Source organism: Sander lucioperca, chromosome 15 (genome assembly GCF_008315115.2).
Source record: "Sander lucioperca isolate FBNREF2018 chromosome 15, SLUC_FBN_1.2, whole genome shotgun sequence".
Lineage (NCBI taxonomy): Eukaryota > Metazoa > Chordata > Actinopteri > Perciformes > Percidae > Sander > Sander lucioperca.
In genome coordinates this window covers 22,408,008-22,431,372 of record NC_050187.1, presented here as the reverse complement: position 1 = coordinate 22,431,372, position 23,365 = coordinate 22,408,008, and the positions used below count along the sequence as shown (strand labels likewise).

General features: G+C 38.6%; 3 protein-coding genes across 4 annotated transcripts; 2 read left to right on the top strand and 1 right to left on the bottom strand.

The window, feature by feature from the left end:
- The first annotated feature begins 1,341 nt into the window (after positions 1-1,341).
- On the top strand, positions 1,342-2,636 carry sfr1 (SWI5-dependent homologous recombination repair protein 1). The gene is made up of 3 exons (XM_031307091.2): positions 1,342-1,730; positions 1,815-2,168; positions 2,289-2,636. The coding sequence occupies exons 1-3, from the start codon at positions 1,641-1,643 to the stop codon at positions 2,475-2,477; spliced, it is 633 nt and encodes a 210-aa protein (XP_031162951.1). The 5' UTR covers positions 1,342-1,640; the 3' UTR covers positions 2,478-2,636.
- Positions 2,582-20,282, bottom strand: cfap43 (cilia and flagella associated protein 43). 2 transcript variants are annotated; one of them, XM_031307060.2, is made up of 38 exons: positions 20,140-20,282; positions 19,640-19,893; positions 19,392-19,488; positions 19,115-19,282; positions 18,702-18,852; positions 18,365-18,509; positions 18,155-18,237; positions 17,855-17,986; positions 17,599-17,715; positions 17,413-17,490; positions 17,125-17,273; positions 16,766-16,869; positions 16,418-16,567; positions 15,007-15,161; positions 14,674-14,838; positions 14,441-14,571; positions 12,922-13,087; positions 12,240-12,350; positions 11,678-11,755; positions 10,444-10,569; positions 10,236-10,340; positions 10,011-10,127; positions 9,295-9,489; positions 8,836-9,042; positions 8,590-8,676; positions 8,260-8,340; positions 7,300-7,428; positions 7,079-7,198; positions 6,737-6,844; positions 6,414-6,500; positions 6,243-6,331; positions 5,939-6,149; positions 5,334-5,446; positions 4,914-5,073; positions 4,578-4,742; positions 3,160-3,240; positions 2,908-3,061; positions 2,582-2,829 (listed from the first exon to the last, which is right to left on the bottom strand). In XM_031307060.2, exons 1-38 carry the CDS (start codon positions 20,166-20,168, stop codon positions 2,654-2,656), a joined length of 4,974 nt encoding a protein of 1,657 aa, XP_031162920.1. In that variant the 5' UTR covers positions 20,169-20,282; the 3' UTR covers positions 2,582-2,653. The 2 variants fall into 2 exon arrangements, with proteins under 2 accessions (XP_031162920.1, XP_031162929.1); XM_031307069.2 differs by having other exon boundaries at positions 9,295-9,486.
- A 12-nt stretch (positions 20,283-20,294) lies between these two features.
- LOC116055245 (glutathione S-transferase omega-1) lies at positions 20,295-22,964 on the top strand. Its single transcript, XM_031307078.2, has 6 exons — positions 20,295-20,467; positions 21,288-21,396; positions 21,508-21,730; positions 22,061-22,162; positions 22,413-22,519; positions 22,789-22,964. Exons 1-6 carry the CDS (start codon positions 20,440-20,442, stop codon positions 22,937-22,939), a joined length of 720 nt encoding a protein of 239 aa, XP_031162938.1. The 5' UTR covers positions 20,295-20,439; the 3' UTR covers positions 22,940-22,964.
- Positions 22,965-23,365: the final 401 nt, after the last annotated feature.

The following is a 23,365-nucleotide window of genomic DNA, read 5'->3' as shown; positions in this document are numbered from 1 at the left end:
CATGAAAGGGAAATTTCTAACACAGACAAAGCAGATAATGTAGCAGAGCATCAACAGAAAATAAAAATAACCTAATAACCCTTAATACAAAATACCCTTTCAACTAAACAAAATCAAGTGACACCAATGCGAACAATCACGTCTTCTCAACTAGCAAAGGGACTCCAGAAACTGGGAAAAAGCCTCTTTAGTGCCTCTTCCTCACAATCTGTTCCTCATCTACAGAAGAAATCCATATTAGATGTAAAGGGGGCAATAGTATATTACTGCTGACCCATATGTGTGCATCTTGAGAGGAATAAATAGCCTGCTCAAAAATAACATGTGGCCTTAATTATGAGTGCCCAGCATACAAACCTGCATTTGATGAAAGAGCTGGCATCATCACTCAGTGTCTCACATAGCTTCTAGATTCTGTAAACCCACACCATTGCTACAGTTACAGTGCAGAGGAGCAAGCACAATATTTCATGTCAACTATTCAAAAGCTAAAAAGAAGTACAGAAAACAATAATTATATTCAACCCCCAGCCCTGCAAGATTCATCCATATAAAACGCAAACAATCCCAATTCCCTGGGGTGTGTCAAGTCTAGGCAGGATAAGGTTTTAACTCACACCTTTCTCCTCACGGCTACAGAAAAACACAATTAAAAAAGAATGCAGGATATTGGGATAAGTTGCAAAACAATCTTCAACAACGATGAATAGGTCAGTCTGTAGGGGTTTTAAATAAATCCTTTAATAGAGATGAACCAACTGATGAGAAGAGCTGAATCACAATATGAGTCAACCCAAGTAATAAGGAGTAACCAAGTAACACTGTTTGGACACTGAATCTGTCCACAAGCCTACAAAAAATTACTTTTACTATTTTACTTCCTCTGAGCACTTTATTTTGTGAAATAGTCCAGCTGGATCAATGCATCCCCTTTTAATCCCACTAACAATCACATGCAATGGGCCCACTACTTTCTCTAAAAATCTTTATATTATTTCTTATTTTCATTTACAATATTTTAATTGTCACTGTTATTATTATACTATTGTTATTATTACACTATTGTTATTATAATTTGAGGTTTTGGTAAAAAAAAAAAAAAAAAAGTTTTTTGTTCCATCACAAGCAATAATAACTTTCCCAAAACAAGAAAAAAAGAGATGATGGAGCCTTATGGTTTCGATTTGCGTTTTAGGTATGGATACCATGGAAATATTAGGTTTTAAAGTTGTGGTTTGTGCTGTAACTTCTCTTAATACATCCATGGTTGTAACCAACCTATCTTGCCGGTAACTACTACAGTTCCCAAGATCCTTTTCGGTAATGCGTCATCAACATCTGTCCAATCGCTGACTCTGGAGGTTTTCTCGAGCCGCAAAAATAAGGAAAACAAAAAAGTCTCATATCGTGTTCACAGTTTTGTATCTTAGTTCGCGTTTAGTTAAAAACCTGTTGGTTGCTCACTAGTTTTTGCGAAAGAATTCATCAATACGTTTGGTTGAGTATTCGTGTTACTTTTGTTTTTACGTGTTTGTTTATGATAAACTCTGTGACTAAGTTAGCTCATACTCGTTTGGCTAACGTTAACCCCGTGTCCCCTGACTGTAACGTTACGTTATCCACAGCAAAAAGTTTCACCAATGGAGATCACTCCTAAAGCGGCCAAATTAGTCTATTCTTCACCTTGTAATTCAGTGGAGTCAAGCCCCTGTGACTATAAAGAGGAAAAGGTATGTTCAAAATTGCTTAAACACAATCTAACACCTGCTATTATCCCACTGTACCCTGCCACTGATTTATTGTCATCTCCGCAGCATAATCAAAAGCTGAGTTCCTCACTGAAGGAGAGGCTGAAGAGAACAAGGCGCTCCTTCACCTCGCCCTTCTCTGTGGCCAAACGCCTCTGTGTTGATGAGGAGGAGGATGGCCAACAAGTTTCAGCAGATTCCCGGGAGACAGTTAATAACCCTCCACCGATCATGCCCAATGTTGACGTAAAAAGAAATGAAGAGAGATCAGGGAGCGAATGGCTTTCTGGACCAATTCCCGAACCAACACATCCTCCTTCCAAAGACTTCGCACAACAACGATACCAACTGAGGAAGGAGGTTAAAGACAAGATGGAGACTCTGCGCAGACTCAAGATGGTTAAAATGTACAGAAGCAAGGTATCTGCTACCTTTAAATTCTCTGGGTTGCTCCTATCGTAAACATAATGGGATTTCATTCACTTAACTAGGCTGAAAGTAGTCCTCTTTATATGACCAATTCCCTGTCTCTTTCCCTAGAATGATTTAACACAGCTCCAAACCTTGATTGACAAGTGGAGGAGTTGTGCTCAGGCTGCACTGTACGAGCTCCAGTCAGATGTCCCCATAGACGGACGCAAGGCCAGCCTGTCAGCTCTTATTGACCTCTTTGGTCTGGATGATGGCATTCTGCACTTTGACCGCACAGAGGAGGACTTCACTACTTAATACATATATGCTTTAAAAACAATCACGTTACAAATATCCTGAGTTAACTTATTGTTTTATTTATTTTGCTGTGACACCGTTCTTATTTGCAGCTTAAGTTGTACATTTCCTGTTAAGTAAACTTACTAAGAAAAGTGTTAATAAAATTGTGTTATCTGCTGAAGAGAAGCCTTTTCTCAGTTGTGTTTCAGCTGATCAAGTGAAGGAAAGTTCTTCATCCTCAGACGCTCGACTTCTGCCCAGAGGAAAGCCAGATCCTCCGCCTGCTCTCTGGCAAAGTCCTCCAAGTTCTTCCTCTGCACGACTTCCCGGTAGCGCTCTTCTGTTTTAGCTGCCTGGTTTTCCTCTGAAGCTAAACACAAATCAAGTCACGTTATCGGTCAGAAGAGGCTCCCTTTTTCAATGAGCTGAAATTATTTATTTTTATTACCTATTGCTTCATAGATGTGTCTCCTCTCTGCCACAGTCACCTGCATATTAGGTAGCTGCTCTTCTACAATTGCATTCTTCTCAGCTTTCACTGTTGCCTGCCTGTTGAGCTGTTCAATCTTTTTTATGCGATGCTGCACACTCTGTAGATGAGTCTAAAAGTAGAACATAATATTTACATTCATTTAACAGTCACGAATGGAGAGTCCACAATACAAAGCCAATTGATGAGATAACATTACTTTTCTGTTACCTTTTCCTGGAAAGCTATAGTTTTCTCCAGAATGGAAACTTGCTTGGACACCCGACTGTCTCGATCTGTCTTGTTGAGATACTGGAAAGAAACGGGGATAACTGACTTTTATGGGGGGGGGATGAAAAACAGAAGGAGCAGCAACATAAAGTGTCTCAACAGGGTTTTCTGTCGTGTGTCTACCTTATTTGACAACAGTTGTGGAAAAACTGCTAACTGCTTCATCATAAAATGTTCAAGATCGCTCAGGATGGATTTTTCAAAGTGTTTTCCTCTCAAGGTTTCGGGGGCCTAAACAATGACAGGAAGCTGCATAGCTCGCCACAGCAGAGCTACCTGAATCCTTCGCCAGAGGAAACTGGCATTCAGGACTGGAAACATGTTTTGTGTGTGCCATGCTCATCAACTTTCTGAAAATAAGATGGATGACTCATTTTATATCACTTAATTCATGCAACAACTTGTTTTATAATAATAATAATAATAGCAAAGTATCTTGCTGTCAGCTTTTGTGGTTTCTGCCTGTTCAAACTTTAGATTGACAGTTACTGCTCAGTAAAGCAGAGAAGCTTTTCAGTTTTCCTAGAATGTTTAATCATTGCATAAAAATGGTGGAGAAGATACTACACTTTTTTTTATTTGTCCCCTTGGGTTTTTCATTCTGTTATTTTTCCTCGATTAATCTGTCATGAATGATGGGTCGCCGTAGTACAGCGCCCCAAGCAGTTAGGGGTTTGGTGCCTTGCCTAAGGGCACTTTGGCAGGGCCCAGGAGGTGAACTGGCATCTCTCCAGCTGCCAGTCCACACTCCGTTCCTGGTTTGTCCAGGACTATTTCCAGCTACCCTCTGGTCCCCAAGCCAAGTCCCTACAGACTGAGCTGCTGCAGCCCCGGTGTATAAAGAAAGCAGGAATAAAGAAAGCATAAATTCATATAGTATATTAAACCAGTCTCTCTACCTGTTTGATAACAATTTTAAAGGGTGCAAAAAGAAGAAGAAAAATTTGTATGGGGAGCTTGCATGAACAGGGTGTGTCTGTGATAACAAAAGATCATCCATCTGTACACAGGGATGGTAACAATTTTCTGCTCGCAAAACATCTGATGCTGCCAAAACCAAAATACCTGTCTTGATATTGACGACTGAGGTTTGGCCAGAAATGCTAACACAGTTTCACCGTAAGTGCAAAGACTTCATTGCCGTTTCAAGCAGATGCTAACTTTTTGAAAGCTTTTGACATATTACCATGAATAATGTACGAGGTAAAATGTATTCACTAACCAGTAGCATTGTTCCTTATAAAGTGCTATTTAGTGCTTATTTCCTTATTTAGGTCAGGACGGTATTTGATTGCAAATAAAAGATATCCAGGTCCGTGAGAGAAGCTTTCAAAAAGCAGTATTATGATTACACTCACATCCTGTTGCTCCTCAGAGAGTCGTAACATCTGGATGTCCCTCGCCTTGTTGTTGAGGTCCTTGATCTGCATCCCCATCATCCTGTGCTCCCACTGCAGCTGGATGATGCCCTTACGGAAGTCTTTGCACTCCACCATGGAGGCTATCTTCTGCTCTCCAAGTGTCTGATCATATAGATAAAAAAAATCATTTGACAGACACATTTTCATAACCAATGTATCTGACCACCACTTGAATGTGTATATGCAATTATGAACACCCTGTGTATTGTTGCATATAGCAACAGCAGAATAATATATGTCCTTTTTTGGCAGTGTCTGGTGGTAAAGGCTGACCCTGATGGTTCTGTTGAGGTCCTCCACCACACTCCTGTGGTGAAGTACAGAGTCGGTGTAGTCAGCAGTCAGGTCTGTGGTAGACACCTCCACCTGGCCCTGTTTGAGTAGGACCTGGACCATGATGTCCGTCAGGAGACGGTTCTTGTCCTTATGCAGCCTAGAAGGGAACAGGACATCAAAAATCACTAGAGGATCATTCTTCCATAGAGAAATATTTTATATATATATATATATATAATTTTTACTTTTTTAATATATCACCTTTTACTATTGTTACAATGAGACAAATTCTCAAATTTAAGAGTGGCTGGAGTGCTAGTCTCTCAAGTCATTCCTAATGAGTGACAAATAAAAATGTCTAATGTATTCAAACACAACTGCTTATAATCAGAAGGAATGACAACATCACAGTCAAACCTTTCAAGTGCATCAGAGAGATTTTTAATTTCCTGTTGCGCGGCGTTATCCTCATCTCTCCTCTTCTGAAGGAACGCATGCATCTCAGCAAGGGTCAAAGCTTTTACTTTTACCTGCAACGGACATGTCAAACAGTGACAGGACAATTACACTCAAGACATACAATCATTATGTGAAGTTTTCTAAATATGAAATTGATAAGATTAATTTGTAAGTGCAATTTAAAAGATTTAAGCTTGTAACTATAAAATGTTATACTAATTGCATACTTGTGGTGTGGAAAGCCTCTCTAAGTATGTTAGCGGACTAGCGATGTTTGTCTGCATTTTCGATCTTTAACCTGTCTACGGCAGCCCTCTCTAGTCATTTTTTAAATTCTTTTTTAATGTTAATTGACTTTTTTCCAAGAAACTTCTGAGCACATCTCTGGTAAACACTAGATTTAAAGTGGAGCGTTTGCCTGATTCTTTGTGGAGAAACTCACTTTGACAGATCTCTCGCTTAAATCAACTAATTGATTAGTCGACAAAATCGTATGAGTGTTAGTCGCCTAAGAATTTCTTCAGTCGAGGACAGCCCTAAACCTGTCCATATCCTGATTTTACCTTTTTCTCACTCTCTACTTTTGTTCTGCGGACAAGACAAAACCTCTCCCAGATTGACGGGTGCAAGCCTTCTGGTATATTCTCCGGTGCATCCAGCTCCTCCATGGCCTTCAGTATTTTGCCGAGTGCATCAGGAGCCAGAGATCCGCACAGACGCTGCTCTTTAAACGGGTTGGAGTTGTCGTCGGTCTGGGTCCTCATCTTTTGAACCCTGAGGCATACAGTAAAATGCAGTGTGCAGCAACTGCGCAGCTAATTTACAACTTAGAATGTTGATGTTGATATCAAGGTAAGTATTACAAACCTGGGTCTACGCTTGAATAACTTATATAGGTGATCAACCATGTGGCTTGGTACGTCAAAGAACTCCTTCCTGAATTCTTTGTCGAGAACCTTGGGAGACATGGATGGATATTATGTATTTGCACCATCACTTACAGTCAAAATGATTTTAGTATTTTAACAGCTGGCTTACTTTGTCCTCAGCTACAATGCTGTCATAGGTCTCGTGAAACAATTCTACTTCTTCTTCATGTCTCTTCACCTCCTCCCCAATTTCATCCTGAAATACAGGTCAATAAGATGAGAGCAGCATGTAAGGGAAATAATGATTGGCAGTCCTGAAATGAGTGTGCCGCACAGGTGAGCTCTTGCAAAACATGCCTGAGTGATGGGAAGATTTAACTATACTAGAATTTGGAAGAACATCACTACCATTCACTCAGGTGTCTTACAAATAACATAAACTATGGCTGCATGTCATAAATTCCTTCGGCATTGTGCACTAAGCTTTCTGACCTTGTATGCCAAGGTTTTTTCAAGTTTGAGCTTGAGCTCCAGCTCTCGACATCTCATCTCGTCTTCTATGAGGACTGTATATACAAGATAAGTAATCTTGAGCTCTTCCTGTAAAAAACATCAAAAACAACATTAAACAGGATTTTTTTCTAAGGTGTCGCATACACAAGATATCATATCTCATAATTATCTCAAGGAAGAAACCACAATGAGAACAGAGTGTGTGTGAGGAAAACGAGAAAGAGGAAACAAAAGGAAGCAATGGGATGCCATGTGTCCGTGTTGAGTCCACGTGTCACATACATGTACTGCGTGTGTGTGTGTGTGTGTGTGTTGGCTCACCTGATAAATAGCCATTTCACATTTCACTTTCTTGTCAAACAGCTTTGTCAAAGTTTCATCAAACCTTTCGGTCGCATCCCTGGTGGACGCCTGTAGTTTTTTCATTTCAGTTTCCATTGACTGGAATTAAAGAGTTCACAGATGATCTATATTGATCAGTCACTGATCCAATGTTAATCATATGTCTGAAAACCGTATTATGAATTTGTCTCATGTAATACCTTTTTGTATTTCTCCTTCTCCTCACTCAGGTCATTGGTTTTCTTTTCATACTCTTTATAAACTTTTTTCTCCTCCTCACTCCAGTGAATGTCAAGTTTGGTCAAAACAAACTCAGGCGGAGGTATTTCCTGTGGAGTCAATTCAATAGAAACTATGTGCACTTCATGCATTTGATTTGAACTGACACTGCCTAGAAAAAACTACGTCAAGTTAAAAAAGAAAACCCTAAGACATCATTTGTCTAAGGGGAGAGAATGAATGCGATCTTGTGTGAGTATCAAGTATTTAATTTTGGCTGCAGTGAGACGTAGTGTTTTGTTCACATCACAAGAAATGACTGCTGGAGTCAGGGAAGGGTTTCATTCTTCATTCTTTCTCTCTCAGACATTCAAAAAAATGTGATCTAATTACATAATAAATTAGTATCTAATAATAATCCAAAAACTACATTTACATTATTGCACCTAACGATTAGTTCAATAGATTAATGGTTTAATATCGATAATATTGATATTGATAAAATGCACTGTATAGTCAACAGCCCAAGGAGAGGAAATGTCTTGTTTTATTAACAGTCCAAAACCCAAAGATATTCAGTTTACTGTCAAATGAAGAAGAAAATCATCAAATCTTCCCATTTGAGAAGTTGAAACCAGAGAATGTTTTGACCTGAAAAAAATTTTGACTAAAAAAAATTATTCAATTATTAAAATAGATGCAGATTTTCTGTCAATTGACTGAATGCTTAATCGACTAATCTTTGCAGCGCTTTAAAAAAAACGTGTATTTCAAATTGTCTCTAAGTTAATTGAACAAACAAGTGAATAGATAATATCTTACAGGTAAACATTTGTCTACCATTTTGTATATTATTTTAAATCAAATAATATATCTGGGATATATATATATATATATATATATATATATATATATATATATATATATATATATTCACCCACCATTTTCAAGATGTCCTCTTTTTTCACTTCGAGCACTCCATCCATCATGTCATCAAGAGCCCTGTCTCGGACATTATCACCCTGCAATAGAAAGATCAATTACTACTATGACAGAACTCAACTACTTGTATTCATTAATTGCTGTATAATCACATAGACTTACCATATTAATATATATTTTTTTATTTTTGATAAAGGACTGTTTAACGTACTCTTACTGTTGTCAATAATAATCAAATGCAGTTTTCGTATATGGAAGTATTTCAAGAATGTGTAAATAGCAACAAACAAGAGTTGCAAAACAAAAAGACATTTCTTATGGCAGCATACTTTGGCAGCCGAACGTTTTTGCTCTTCCAACTTCTTCTTCTCCTCCTCCTTTTTCTGTTCTGGGGTGAGGTACTTTTCTGCTTTTATCTAGAGTGGGACAAAGGTGCATATCTCTCTGGTAAACTGTGAAAAAGCATCTCATATGATGATGACCACATACTATTTCACATTTCAAAACAAAAAGTAATCTGTGTTTGTTGAACTTTATGTGAACTGTGTAAACTGTTTGACAACGCGGTCAGAAACCTCAGAGTCGTCCACAGTGAGCAGCTTCTCTGGCTGCTCGCTGACGGTCAGGCTGGGCTCCCACAGGTCCTCGTTCATGTCCAGCTCCAGCAAGATCTTCCTGATGTGTCTGTTCCTGTCCCTCACACGGTTCAGCTCCTGCACCTTCTGTCTGTGCACAGCCTCAAAGTCGGTGTTGAAAGCTGTCTTGATGCGATAAATCACATCCTGCATTTGGAGTTGAGTGAAATTCGGCAAAGAACAAAACAGTTTTTATGATCATGATGACAATAACCATGTATGACTGAGTCAGTCAGTTCTTATAAATAACTTATTTTTTGTGATCTTTATTTCACTTTCTGTAATAACAGTGTTTTTTAAGAGTGTGTTTTGGGCACTGTTTTGGAAAAGTATTGTATAACAAAGGCATCATTATCACATTTTTGCTGAGATCCAACAGTTTTTGGAACAGGTTCCCACCTGTAGCAGAATTATCTGGGCGATCCTCTGTTCTGTGGTTTGCAGGCGGAACTGATCGTAGATGCAAGGATTTGAATATCCTAACTGAGCAGAGAAACTTCCCGTTACAGCAGCAGTGTCTGCCTCGTGGCCTTCCTCCCCCTGCTCTTCCTTCTTTGCGCTGGTTGTGTTGGAACTTTTCTTTAGGCTGGTCTGCTGCAATTGAAAGGTGGGGAGAAATACTTTAAATGAAAGGGCTGAAATAAATGTTGAGGACTGAATCTGTGGCCGTAAGATTATAAAATGTAAAGAATATTGCAGTGAAGGGAGCTGTCCTAACAACTATCTTTTGGCCACATAACCATAAATCTAGAAGAGTTTCAACAGTGGCGGACTGGCACGTGTTCAAGCATTTAAAAAAGTTACACCAGTGAAAGGTCAGACGTAGGACTGTGATTCAAAGCATCAAATTATTTTCCAGCTGTAACCCTGTTTTGACTTGAATGGTTTTGCCATAAAATGTATTTCCAGAGAGTGTATAGTATACCCACATATTGAAGAGGTTGCACTATCACAGCTTTTAGAATAGGTTTGCATGCTGCCTTTCTGCTTTACATAATAAACAGCCATAGACTCTATTTGTAATCCATTCTAACTCATCACATGTGCTTCTCATTTCAGCATTAATAAGAATCTAAACCACAGAATGCTCAGGCCTATGGACCAGTTTTGCTTACGGTGCAAGCAGCCTTTTCAAACGTCCTCATATTCTGAACCCTGCGAAGGTCCTCCACCTCTTTCTCTGTCCGCTCTTTCAGAGGGTAGTTCTTCACCTCGTGTTCAGAGTGAAAGGCCTGTAGTAGACAGCCAGAAGTGATTTAGATTTCTTGGTACAGATCATAACACACTGTGATAATTAAGAAAAGTATCACTTCTCTGTGCCAGTTCCTAAGCAATCTTACCTTAATGGCCTTGCCTTTGACCTTCATAGAATCCCAGAATTCTCTCCTTAGGACATCACGAAGGTAACAGTTTGCTAAAATCTCCCATTCCACTTCATTTCGCACCTACAATGTGACTGCGTTAAGAATCACTTCCACCATGACCTCAAAGCAAAATTTAAATTTCAGTGGGTTCATGTTCATGAACCCACATGTTCATGTGCATTACCCAAGTAACTTCCTGCTGCACCATGTCCTCCAGTCTCCTCTGTTCCTCAACATCCAGGTTGAACTCCTGTTGTTCCAGACGCTCGATGTCTGGGAGGTTCTCATTTTCGCGCATCATTTCCTGGATCTGATAATACACGAAAGACGGTTTAGACGTGATATTGTTTGTTAGACAAACCTTTCGTGAACATTTTAACACCTCTCTGTGAATTGTTTTGTAATTGTGTACCTACCTTTTAATAACTACCTTAGCTAGACTGTTAAAAACATTACTACAAATGTAACTTGTTTGTTGAACTAATATGGAGTTTTCATGATGGACTTCAAGCATACTGTATTTGTTGTGTAGAAAACAATACAACTGGAAGGATAAAAGAATATACAATTGAATCACTTTCAATTCAGTGTTGTTGTTAGTTGCCATTAACTGATTGATAGCTTGTTTATATACACACACACACTACCGGTCAAAAGTTTGGGGTCACTTAGATTCCACTCTATTACAGACAGAATACCAGCTGAGATCAGGGCAGCAGTTTCCAGATTACATTATGTCCTTACATAATGTACATAAAAGGGTTCTCGACTGTTGTAGAAAGAAGTGGCTGATCTTTAATGCAATATCTCCATTGCCCATTATCAGCAACCATTCATCCAATGGTCCAAATGCACATTCTGTTTACTAATCTGATATCATTTTAAAAGGCTAACTGAGAAAACATTGGAGGACCCTTTTGCAATTATGTAAGCACATAATGTAATCTGAAAACTGCTGCCCTGGTTTAAAAAACAGCTCAGCTGGTATTCTGTCTATAATGGAGTGGAATGGAAATTTCTAAGTGACCCCAAACTTTTGACCGGTAGTGTATATCAGTATTTATTCATTACCATATATATATATATATATTTATATAGTATATAGTATTTATTCATTGCCAGAATTCCACATAAAGTTGTTATTCTTAGGATTATGACTGTTTTTTGTTTTTGTTTTCCCTTTCATTTATTGTTTGTGTATGTGTTGCCCTGGGTAATGAGCTGCTGCGTATAATTACAGGGATACGTCTTGAATTGTACTGAATTAAAAAGCACTTACCAAACATGCACTGTTTACATGCTTACATGCCCTGTGTAATGTTATTCTATGTTTGTCGTGATGTGTCATTGTTTACTGCTTATAAGTATTTTCTTAAGTAAGGATGGAAATAAACAAATGTGTAATAAAACTCACTTACAGTGTCACGTAACTCTTTGACGGTTTTCCTCAGGTTTTTCTTTGTCTCCGTATATTGCTCATTCTCTTCTTTTATAACCTGTTCAAAATATACAGATTGAATCAGTTTGTATTAAAGTCAGACACTTTTTGATCGACAAGTCAATTGATTTGACAAAAATTCCAACACCATCCCACCTTCCATCACGCAACATGAATGTCGATGAGGTGTAAAATCTATAATTCAAAGACTGACACACCTTCAGTATCAATTTATTGTTATCAAGCTTTGTCAGGTAACAAAGTACTAAACGTTTGTTTACAACTGCTTATCAGCTTTATAGCTACCACTTGCTAATTCGGTGACTCCGAATTCTATGATACGTGATGATAAATCAAGCTGTAGCACAGAGAAACTGAGGGCCAAAAGCAACACAGCAAGATATCACACACCGGTGCAATGGGCAATTTCAAAATCCTCCCCCAGCAACATTGTAGAAACACAAGAGAAGTATCTAAACATAGTTAACATAATCCACATCTTATGCCACCACCGCAAATATTACAGCATATAAGTCACTTACTGCCTCTCTCCTGCTTTCCAGCCAGGTGGGGTGTGAATGTGGTGCAGACAGCAGGCTGTTATAACTCTCATCCTGCTCTGTCACATCCACAGTCTCCACTTCACCACTGACCTACAGAGTGTTAACAACACATGTAAAAAATAAGCAAAAAAATAAGCATAAACAAAGCATTCGCTTTGACACATTACTAAAATGTTATACTAGTTAAGTATCACGGTGCCTTAATTAAGACCACAAAGTGCTGAGCTGTGGATCACTAAAAACAGCTCAGAAACAAACTATTCACATTTATTGTTATAATTTTCAAATTTACTGGGATGCCTCATACTTTTATGACCTACAACGCCAACATAATCTGCTGTACAGTAAAGCTGGACTATTTTATCATTATTCTAAGTCTGCAATACAATGTTTTTGTTGAAACTGTTTTAGAGAGGCATTGATTCAATAATAAATATGATAAAGTATCAGTATAACTGAACATTACAACTTTCATGAAGGTAGAAGTTATTGCATGGGCTTTTGTACTAGACTGCATTAGTTTTAGCATGAGTATATTTTCTGCAATAGCAGTATTAATACTGTTTGGAGTTCCCAAAGCAACAAACATCAACACAGAAACGTTATGTACACTGTTATGTAGTACTAATTCACTGATAAAACAGAATAGAATATAATTTACCTCACTTTCCTCTGGTTTTTCAGTGCCAGCAGGAGATCCTTGGCCCCACTCAGGCAAGGCAATGAGGACGGGATTCTCGGCATTGAATATGTTCTTAAGGAAATGATCCACAGACTGACTGTACTCGGTGGCTTCATTCACCTTACCAGAGTCCACACCTTTAATTCTGTATGGAGTCATGGAAAACACAAGATATACACAAAAGAGGTTTGATATATGAAGATATTTGTTGTGGAGGTCTGATGATGGCCAGTTGATCCATACATCCAAATAAATTTAGAAATAACCATTTAAAAAAAAAAAAAAGTCATGCTGTCTTTAGAAGGAAATAAAATGAACTGTTGAGTTCTCTTTTTCTTTCTGCCTTAATATGATAATATTATTTTACATTAAGTAGCCATTTTGTATTTGTATTTGTATATAACTATGAATGATCAAGTATAAGAGTAGAATAACCTTAACCGATAAGGCTGACGATAACCTACATTTTTATTATCTTCAACAAATTCCATGAAAAGACCAAAGTAGCAGCAATTAGTTTGTCTCTCTATAATTTCTGACTTCCCTACCCGTCTGCAGCACTCAGCACCAAGCCCATTTGTTCCTACTGAAGACGTAAATATTTATTAAACTGATAAGAAATATATACTTTCATTCATTCAAAAAAGGTTTTACAATTATTGCATAAAACTGGTAGGCACTATATATATATATATATATATATTTTTTTTTTTTTTAATACAAATGTTACTTAAACAGGGGTAATAGTGTATTAATTCAGGACAATTTTCTGCTCTGAATTCGGTGCGCTAGTGAGTATTTATGGCAGCAGGAGCGTGTATATGGGATTGACTCAAAATAAATCACAGTGCCTGTGTTGATCATAATGAAGAAACATGTCACCATGTGTAATGAAGTGACTCATTGGTGTGCTTTCAATAGTTTTTGGACAAAATGAACTATGGCACAGAGGAATAAGCCATACGTTATAAGGCTTTGGCTACACAGACAATACTTTTGATTGTGGGTTTTGGTCTTTTCATGGGGTTTGTTGACAATAACAAAATAAAGATCACCAGACCTGTCCTTTAAATTCCTGTACTATCAACAATTTAAGCAGCCAATGGATAGTGAACCAACAATAGATGTAAAAAAAAAAATACTATTCCTGTAGCATTAAAACAACAGTAGTAGTAAGGGCTTAGGAAAAATAAAAGCTTGCAGGAGCAAGCAGAGGAGGCAGACGTGGAATGTGATCTGTTGTAGTGGGGAGATTGTTCTGTGAAATTTATTGGAGCTTTGTTTTCCTGCAGATTTAGGCCATGATCCCCTTGAGCCACTACTTCAATCCTATTTATTTACTATTGTCCCTCAAGGCCAACACTAAGAGAGGGAAAATACTGTTTCATGTGCACTATATCAAACTGCACAAGAGTGGCATCACTACTGCGAGCAACAGCTCCCTCTAATGTTCACAGCTGTGCTTTATGTAAGCATGACAGACTGCTTGCTGTTTTACCTGAGATCAGTGCACACAAGGGAGCCATCTTTAAAGCCAGCAGTGAGGAGTGTCTGGCTGTCTGCAGAGAAGGACACGCTCTGAACTCCACCCAGACGGCATGAGTGACATTGCAGTTCAATGTACCGCTCCTGTAGAAGCAGCAACAGCATCATAATACACACCATAGACAATGAAAACACGATTTAAATGTTTACAAGAAATAAATAAAACCAAATAAAATGAGCTGCTACCATGGAAGCAGTTTCTCGGATGCGTAGGAGGCCATCTCCACCCACAGAAGCCAGCCATAACTGATGAGGAGACAAAACTGGAGAGGCAGGGCCCAGAGGGTGACCCCTCACTTCCTGCTCTGGTTTGAGCTGGACCACATGTTGACTGGAGAGATCGTCTGTGTTCTGGGCAGAAAAATCAGGGAGCAGGATAAAGTGTTAATCACTCTTGCTGTTTCTATTTATCTTTCTTGTTACAATAATAGTTTTCTAGAATTGTATCAATGATATTTAAGGTGGATGAAGACAGAGAATAAGGATCATAATAATCTGTCACATTAGGCAGCGGTAAACCTGGGGAAGTTGAAATCGCTGAAGAGTTTTCTTCTTGTGGCAGTAAGCAAAGACCTCGCTGACTCCCAGAACACAGGATTTAAGTGAATGATGCACTTCGTATCTGGACACATTGAGGATGTGTGTAGACAGACAACCATGTAGGTCTACACAATCTGTAGATCAGTAGAGGCACATCATCAAAATTTAAATTAAATAAATAATTGGAAACAGTCAGGCTTCCTTTTTGTGTTTAGTTTAAACAACGCCTTTCCATTGAGACAGCTACTACAGAGAGCCTGTATCTGCACATCTACAATAATAGTAGTAGTTGGTCTTGGCACAGAAGTGCTGTATCCGCTTAAGCATGTATAGAAAATACACCATGTATAGAAAGGCTCTATAAACATTTTTATATAATACATCTTAAGATTTTTTTTATCCTCTATTGATTATTACCAAAGTCATTGTCTTTGGTGATTTTAAGTATCATGTAGAAAGCACCTTAAAACACACTACAGGCATGTTTTTTAGTTTTTAACTCATTTAATTTAACCTGTGTGTGGCACAACTCTCATCTGTGGCCACACCCTAGACCTAATGTTTGCACTTTCCCCTAGAGACCTGTCTGTCTTATTCAACATAGTTTACAGGCTGTATAACCAATGGGTGCGTTTTTGTAAAACACTCAGTTGTTTTCTCTCTTTTTAACAGTGTTAGTGACAACATGTCTAAACAAATTATAAGAATGTCCAGTTGAGTACTATTAATCGGCTATGCTAATGTGTCTGGTTTTGGTTTTCTCTTTGGAAACTAAATGAAGTCCACTTTCAGAGCATTCTCTTGGATGAATGATGAGAGTCCCAGCCTTAAAACAATAACAACAGAAGGCAAGTGGAAGTCTAGTAAATTGCAACTCCATTATTTACTGCTGAAAGATTTTGGAATTATTAATTTCTCCCTACCAGCACAATAATTGAATTTGGTTTGATACCATCAATCCCCTTGTAAACCTCTCTTCAACTACAGTAGATGATACATTAATTGCTGGATGCAAAGTAAATTCTTATCTTTTGTTTAATGTTCCAACATCACTCCTCCCATGTCTGCACTGGACCTCCTTAGCCTCTGTCTAATTTTGTTTAGGTTAATATCACCAGATAATCTTACGAATAATGTGTTGCACATGAGACCCTCATCTTGCGTCTTTGACACTGTCCCCACTAGACTGTGCAGAGAGGTAATGGGAGCCACTGGACCTAATCGGTTCTCTATTATTAATAGCTCTCTCTCCTCTGTACCAGATCATTTAATGATGTTCAACCAGTGCTGAATTAATAAACAACTTCTGACCAACATACAAAACGCCCTTAATTGAAAAAATAAATCTTGAGAATAAGTAGTGAATGAATCTACTCCATCAGTGCTGTACCTGTAAGGTTCCTTGCAGGCAGAGAGAGAACTGTGAGCAGGCTACCATCATGATGTTTGCCTTTGTGTCCAGTGCACAGTGCAAGAACTTTCACCTGCTCACAGTCCCTGATGCACTGAGTGGAAAGTGACAAAATGGGTCCAGGAACAACTGGCAAAGAAAATCAAATGACAAAAGGATGCAGGTGAGCTTGATCTCGCTCCATCTTTAATAGGTGTTATATATATATATATATATATATATATTTATATATATATAATTTATATTATAATATATAATAATATAATGATAAATTGACCTATATACAGGACAGCAATAATATGTCTAATGAATAAAAATAGTATTTACCTGTGTATCCTATGACTGAAAACATCTTTGATGGCTTTGTATCTAGTACATAAATATGTGAATCTGAGGCACCGGTGAGAAGGTAGTGCCCCTCTTGATCAAATCTGTATAAGCACAAGCACAAACACACAAACACACACACATACACGCACACACACAGAGTACACGCACACAATAAGAAAGCCTGTAAACACATCATTTTTTTATTTGCCAAAAGTGGAAGAGCAGTTGTCCCCTCTGGGTTTTATGGGGAGAGATAACTCATGCCTCTAATTCATAAATGCATGATGAGATACTACTGTCACAGGTGCAGTGTTAAACTGAAACTCTGTGGCTTCACAGGGATGGAGGATACTTACAGTAGGTGATCCAGAGGAGTGTGGTAGAGATGAACCTGGTGCACCAGGCGAGGCTGCTGCTGCCTGTTCAGGTCAATAAAGAGGACATTTCCTGAAGCCGTTCCAACAGCTGCGTATTTTGCAATAGGACAGCAGGCCAGACTTGTCACCTAAACAGACATAGATAACACGCTTTAAATGTACTTCTATTATAATAAATGTAAATTTTCATATGCTTACAGAACAAGTGTATTAGCTTACTAAGACACTACTAACATGTTCAGAATATTCATATGTTGTGAATCTGACCTCAGCTTGAAGAGACAGGGAACCAACGCAAATGCCATCTGGGGACCACAGCTGCAGTTCTCCAGAATCTCTCACTGACTGCAACCAGCAAAAACACAAACATCAATGCTCACTTAAGATACATTGACCTAAGTTACACATACCATCATGAGACACTGTCATTATTGAGCAACACAAATGTTTTACCACACAAGTGTTCTCGTCAATGTGTGACAAAGCTGCTGCCACAAAGTTGCCGCTGAGAACATCCAGGACCTTCACAATTTTGTCTGACCGGGTGGGGTTCAACATATAGATTTGCCCCTGAAAAACAAGAAGCCTGTTTTGTTCTCAGATTTTATTTTTAATATACCTTTTCTCTCAAGTAACATGTTATTATTTGATGGAATAATAGGTGGCTTCATATACAATAAGTCACACAGTGGTGCATTTAAGTACTTACTGTATTAGAAGATAAAAGTAATGTTTCATAGTCAGGGGAGTACATCACAGTTGTGACAGGTCCTTCTAATTGCCATGTTTGTGTGAGGTCGATCTGAGTCGCTTTGATTTGCAGACAGTGCACCACACTCTCCTGTAAAACATAAGCATTTTAAAGTGCTTTTAAATTGGAGTAATTGAGAATTCCTGATGCCTAAAATTGCAAATCAGATCACCGACTGGCAGAAAAGTTAATGTTTTATATTTGAATGTGTCATACTCAGTGAGCCAAGCAGATGTTAATGGGTGCATGGGCTTGTACCTTTCCTACAGCAATCAAACCATTCTTGTTAAGAGCTAAACCTTGAAAGTTGCTCTGTCTGAGTTCAGGGATGGCATCAACAGCTGAACAAAAGTGAAACACATCAGATGTAAAAATGTCTTTTCTATTGCCAAATAAAATTAGGCAATATCATATGTATCCCAGTGACTTTTAAATATTTACTGTGTCCCAATGTGTGTGTTTGTTTACTTGTGGGGTTGAAGAGGACTGAGACAGAGAGGCTCTCTGGGTCAACAAGTAGCAGGAAGCCTTCAGCACAGCCCACATATAGCTCTGATGTGGCTGTCCAGCAGATGGCAGTAGGAGTTACTCTGGCTTTGGTGCAGAGTTTAGTCTGTGTAAACACATGTGGAGTTGTGTAACAGTTTACATTTTGTCTTTGTTTGTGTGCCTGAAAACAAAATAGTCTTTCCAACAAATAGATTCCTAGATTTAAATCACAGCTGCATCACCAAAACAAACACATTAATTGGTGAAAGTGTACTTGTTTTGTCGTATTAGTGTATAAATGACAGTGGGACAATACCAAAATGCTTTCTGCTTTGTCTCCCTTGAGTCCTGAGATGGCTGATGGAGGCATCTCAAGACCAAAATAAGGCAGTTTGTCACTGACAGTATGAAAGGTGGGCACCAATCTCTCAACAAAGGAACCATCAGTTGCTGGAAGCTCTATCACACTGCAATGTAACAAATATGACATACACATAGATATTATTGTTTGACACTGCATTCTAGGTATCTAATGTATCTAGGTGCTGCATATATGTTTTTCAGTCTGGCATTGCACTTGCTGCTTATAAACCGTAAAGGATAAATGCAGGTAATTTAAGGTTTTTAGGTTTCATTTATCAGTTAAAAATAAAAAATGCACCGAAAATGGAATGACCATATATCAATTTAGATTTGAACTACTTGCTTTTACAGTCAGGCCAGCTTTACCTTGGTTTCAGGACATGAAAGCTGGCACTCTTCTCAATATTCCACACAGTGAGGGATGTAGTGCCCAAAGCACAGAGCTGGAGCCAATTCAGAGGGTTGAAGACCAAAGAAATGACATTCTGCCCAGCTTGTGGTTGTGTACAAATTGGCTCAGCGTTTTCCCAGTTCCTGCATCACACAGTCATGATTACAGTAGCATAGCTGCTCAGCCTAAATAAATATAACCGAACATACGAAGTACACAGTATAAAGTAGTTTTCGGCTCTCAGTGGCTTACCACACTGTTATGGTGTGGTCTGGAAGAGAGGAGCAACAGCCTAAATAAGGACCACCATCACTTAATGTCAGAGATGTGTAGTCCAGTTGTGCTGTTCCTGGAAAAATAATCATCTAATTAGGATTTGTATGAGAGAAAATAAATGTAGGAGGGATGCATACAAACAAACATCAAAAGCTCAAATACATCTTGAAAGAAAATTACATTAAAATCATCTATAAAAACCACCAATACTAAAACTATATTACCTTTTAGTTCATTCTTCAGTTGAAGCTCAGGGAAAATGTACACAAATATAGATGGGGATAGCTTTTCCTCGGAGAAAGCAAAAGTCCTATTGTTGCCATTGGCTGTCAATGCACCAATGCCTCTGCCAGGACTCTGAAGCACACTTTGCTTTTTTGTCTCCAGGTTGAGGAAACAGATATGAGACCCACATGTGTAGCATACTGTTGTATTGTCGACAAACTCGATATTCTTGTTTGTAAAACCTTGTATCCACCTGAAGGGAGTAAAACAGCAAAATGTTAGCTAGCCACAGTGTGTACCTCTCATGCATGGGTGTATTACTCTCATGTAGCATATATACAGGTATCTGAGGTTAGCATCATGGATAAGAGGTTAGCATACATCTTCACTGACCCGTAACCTTACGTAGCCTATGCTATGAATAAAACGGTACATTAACGGTGTATAGTTAATTGTACTTCAGTGAAAATGGACAGGTGTATTTGTAGCGGCGACATACCTGACTTCTAAACTTCCAATGCCATCCATTTTGAGATAAGAATAAAATTACATACAGTTCAGTTAAACTTTTTTCCCAACAACACACCCGACAAACGAAAGGGCGAGTGCTGGGCATGTCTTTGCGTAACCCTGGCAACAAAAAAACTCCTAGGACCCCCCCCTTTCATGCTATTGGTTGATACTTATCTGACACGCTCATACCGGAAGTGGTTTACACATTCAATAATTCAACCCAACCTGTCTTCTCGGTCATTCACAAACCTTCTCCGTCCTTGCCAAGGCCGTTTTCAGTGTTAACATGTCTACTGAAAAGTGTTTCGCCAAAGGTAAGACACACAGCGATTACTGACTGACTTGCTAGCAAGCTTAACTACGATTAGCAATTATTCTTTGTCACTTCCTTAAATCTGTCACGTAAGACGTAACGTTAAAATATCAGAAGTTTATGTCTGTGTCTTTCTTTTCCACTGAATGCATTGCTTTGCATTAAGACCTGAGTTATTAAACTGAACTTTGCATGCTGCCAGATGTTTGAGATCCCATTCGAGATTTCTTCCTCTATATGACTGCTGTTACGTTAATATTTCTGCTAAGTCATGATGGCTATTTCTGCCGAGTCATGCTGATTACATGCATTATCATGTAACGTTAACCTCCTCAGTCCGTTCTTATAATACATCCAACAGTAGTTAAGTAGTAGGGGTGTAAATAGCCCAAATAATCAACTCCGTTTTACCTTGAGTATTATCTGTACCACTGAATGTAATGTAATGCACTTAAGACAGAATTCGCTCAGTGTACAGCGACTCTTTGTGGATACTCTGATCTGATGACATGCAGTTGTAAAATACGACTAAAATTACCTAGAAGTACTTTAGGCTAATTTACTGATATTATAAATCAGTGTAAAGGTTAGGGACACATCTCACTCTGCTATGTGACAGTAAATGGCTGAAAGGATGAAGTTCTGAAGACATTTACATTGGATAAAGAAGTTAATTACTGAGATTCTTTACTAAATATTATTATTCACCACTACAGCTGTTGTAATTTAATTTCAGGCATAAATGGCCGCAAACATAAATCAACATGCTCTCCTAGTTGCATTTTGTCATGTATGGAAATGGCAATATTTTTTCCTTACAGGGAGTGCTGCACCCGGTCCAGTCCCCAACGGCTACATCAGACTTTACAGCATGAGATTCTGCCCCTTCGCCCAGAGGACCAGATTAGTGCTGAGTGCCAAAGGGATCAAGTAAAGACACGTTTAATTATATATTATTTTTAACCATAGCTTCACTAATAGCAAGACATTAAATTCCTGTGATGTGTGCTTTCGATTAAATAACCTTTTTTTCTCTTTTAGGCATGACACCATCAACATCAACCTGAAAGACAAACCTGACTGGTTCCTTGAGAGGAATCCCCTTGGTCTTGTCCCAACACTGGAGACACCTGCTGGGGAGGTGATATATGAGTCTCCCATCACCTGTGACTACCTGGATGAAGTTTACCCTGAGAAAAAGCTGCTTCCTTCCTCTCCTTTTGGTAAAGCTCAACAGAAGATGATGCTGGAGCTATTTTCCAAGGTACCTTATATCAGAATCAGCTTTATTGGCCAGGTTTTGCGTAAACAAACAAGGAATTTGACTCTGGTTAATCTTTGCTCTCAAAGTACAACACTCACTTAACATATAAAGAATAAAAACAGGACAGTAAGAATAACAATGGAATTTACAACTTTACAAGAAATATACTATAACAATTGGAGAGAGGGAAGGAATAGTGCAATATCGGTATAGTCTAAGATTTAAATATAAATATAGTGCAAGGCAGTTGAAGACTTGTATCTTAATCCTGGGGTTATGTTTTGTATACTTGTTTTCTGTTAATCATATTAAAGCCACGGTTTTCTACAGATAACACCATACTTCTACAAGATCCCAATGGGAAGAAAAAACGGCCAGGATGTCTCAGAACTGGAAGCTGAACTGAAAGAGAAGCTTTCCAAATTAAATGAGGTAGGTTGCTAAGTCGAGTGCTCTGGTTTCTTTACACGTTCAGACATGTTTGATTTGGTAGATTGTAAAGTCAAAATTGTCCCCAGGAATGAGCATGAGAGTGCGGCTGTAATTGTCTATGAATTGTAATTAACGGTCAATGATTAAGAGTAAAGTGAGATCACCCACGTGCCTGTCTTTAATGACTGACTTTAAACTGGCTAGTTTAGTGTTTTATACAAGGCTAATGGACGTGATGTTTATTTTTCAGGACCTGGTTAACAAGAAGACCAAGTATTTTGGTGGTGATTCCATCACAATGATTGACTACATGATGTGGCCGTGGTTTGAGAGGCTGGAGGTGTTTGAACTGAAACAGTAAGTAACAATCTCTCAGGACATTTAAAATTAAATGCATTTTATTGATGGTAGCATGGAGAGGAGCAAAAAGTACAAATATTAAGTACAGTACAAAAGTAAGACTTGTATGATGAAGAGCAGGGAATCTCACCAGAACAGAGCCTATAAGTCTTCTTCGTCAGATTTCCTTCATGACATCTGACAAATCATATTTCATGAGGACAACTAATGTCCAGGTGTTGTAATTTGGTCTTAAGTGAATGATTTGATTCCTGTTGTCTTTTCAGCTGCCTTGACAGCACACCTGAGCTGAAGAAGTGGACAGAGCGCATGCTGGATGACGCGGCTGTCAAAGCCACCATGCACAGTGTGGACAACTACAAAGCCTTCTACAAGACTTACGTTGAGGGGAAACCCAACTACGACTATGGCCTGTAGAAAAGAAGTGATACAGGTGTTTTCAGTTATTCTGGCTGATTAGACCCTTTTTCAGGTTGAAGGTGGGCCGGAGCTTTGATGGGAACATATGGACCTTTTTCACAGCAGACATTTTGACTTGTCATAGTAGGAAAAGCACAGCTGAAATTGATCACCTTAACGATGGCTCAATTCCATCAAGTGTCCCAGTAAGCTATTTCAGTGAGTCAGCATGCACAATACCAGGGCCTCTCCTAAGTGGAACACAGCCATCATTAATGGTTTTGAATACACCTGTGTTTTTCCTACTATGACATGTCAACATGTCTGCTGTGAAAAAGGTCTATTAGGTCACAAATTCTTTCTACCAACAAGGATGACAAATGTGTCATTTGTCCCGCCCTAACAGGTGCAACAACACTAACCGTGGACTCAGGAAGATGTCAC